General features: G+C 45.1%; 1 protein-coding gene across 15 annotated transcripts in view; it reads right to left on the reverse strand.

Moving 5' to 3' along the window:
- LOC135098291 (ran-specific GTPase-activating protein-like) overlaps positions 1–237 on the reverse strand; it is a 7,267-nt gene extending 7,030 nt beyond the window's left edge. For 12 of the 15 annotated variants that reach the window (XR_010266800.1, XR_010266797.1, XR_010266795.1 and 9 more), the window contains exon 1: positions 1–110. This exon is cut by the window's left edge and continues 1 nt beyond it. Coding sequence is in view for 1 of the 15 variants with exons in the window: in XM_064000552.1 (XP_063856622.1) it covers positions 1–14 (14 nt within the window). In the remaining 14 variants the exon portion in view is untranslated. The other 3 variants (XR_010266788.1, XR_010266789.1, XM_064000552.1) reach the window with 3 other exon arrangements.

Genomic DNA, 237 nt, shown 5'->3' on the forward strand with positions numbered 1-237 from the left:
TTCTCAAGAGCCATGGTGTCGCCGATGATGATGGATAATTGTGGCTGCCCCTATCAATCCCTCCGATGCAATTTTGTACGCAGACTCACCATCTGATATGGACGCTCGATCTTGATCTTGATGGTACAGGTAGGTCGGGATCACTCTTAAGCCAGGCCTTTGGATCGGCAACTCCTGTAGAAGGGAAAAAAAAAGAATAAATAACAAACAGCATCATCTACAGTAACTGTTCCTACA

This window comes from Scylla paramamosain, unplaced genomic scaffold, assembly GCF_035594125.1.
Source record: "Scylla paramamosain isolate STU-SP2022 unplaced genomic scaffold, ASM3559412v1 Contig53, whole genome shotgun sequence".
In the NCBI taxonomy this organism is placed as follows: domain Eukaryota; kingdom Metazoa; phylum Arthropoda; class Malacostraca; order Decapoda; family Portunidae; genus Scylla; species Scylla paramamosain.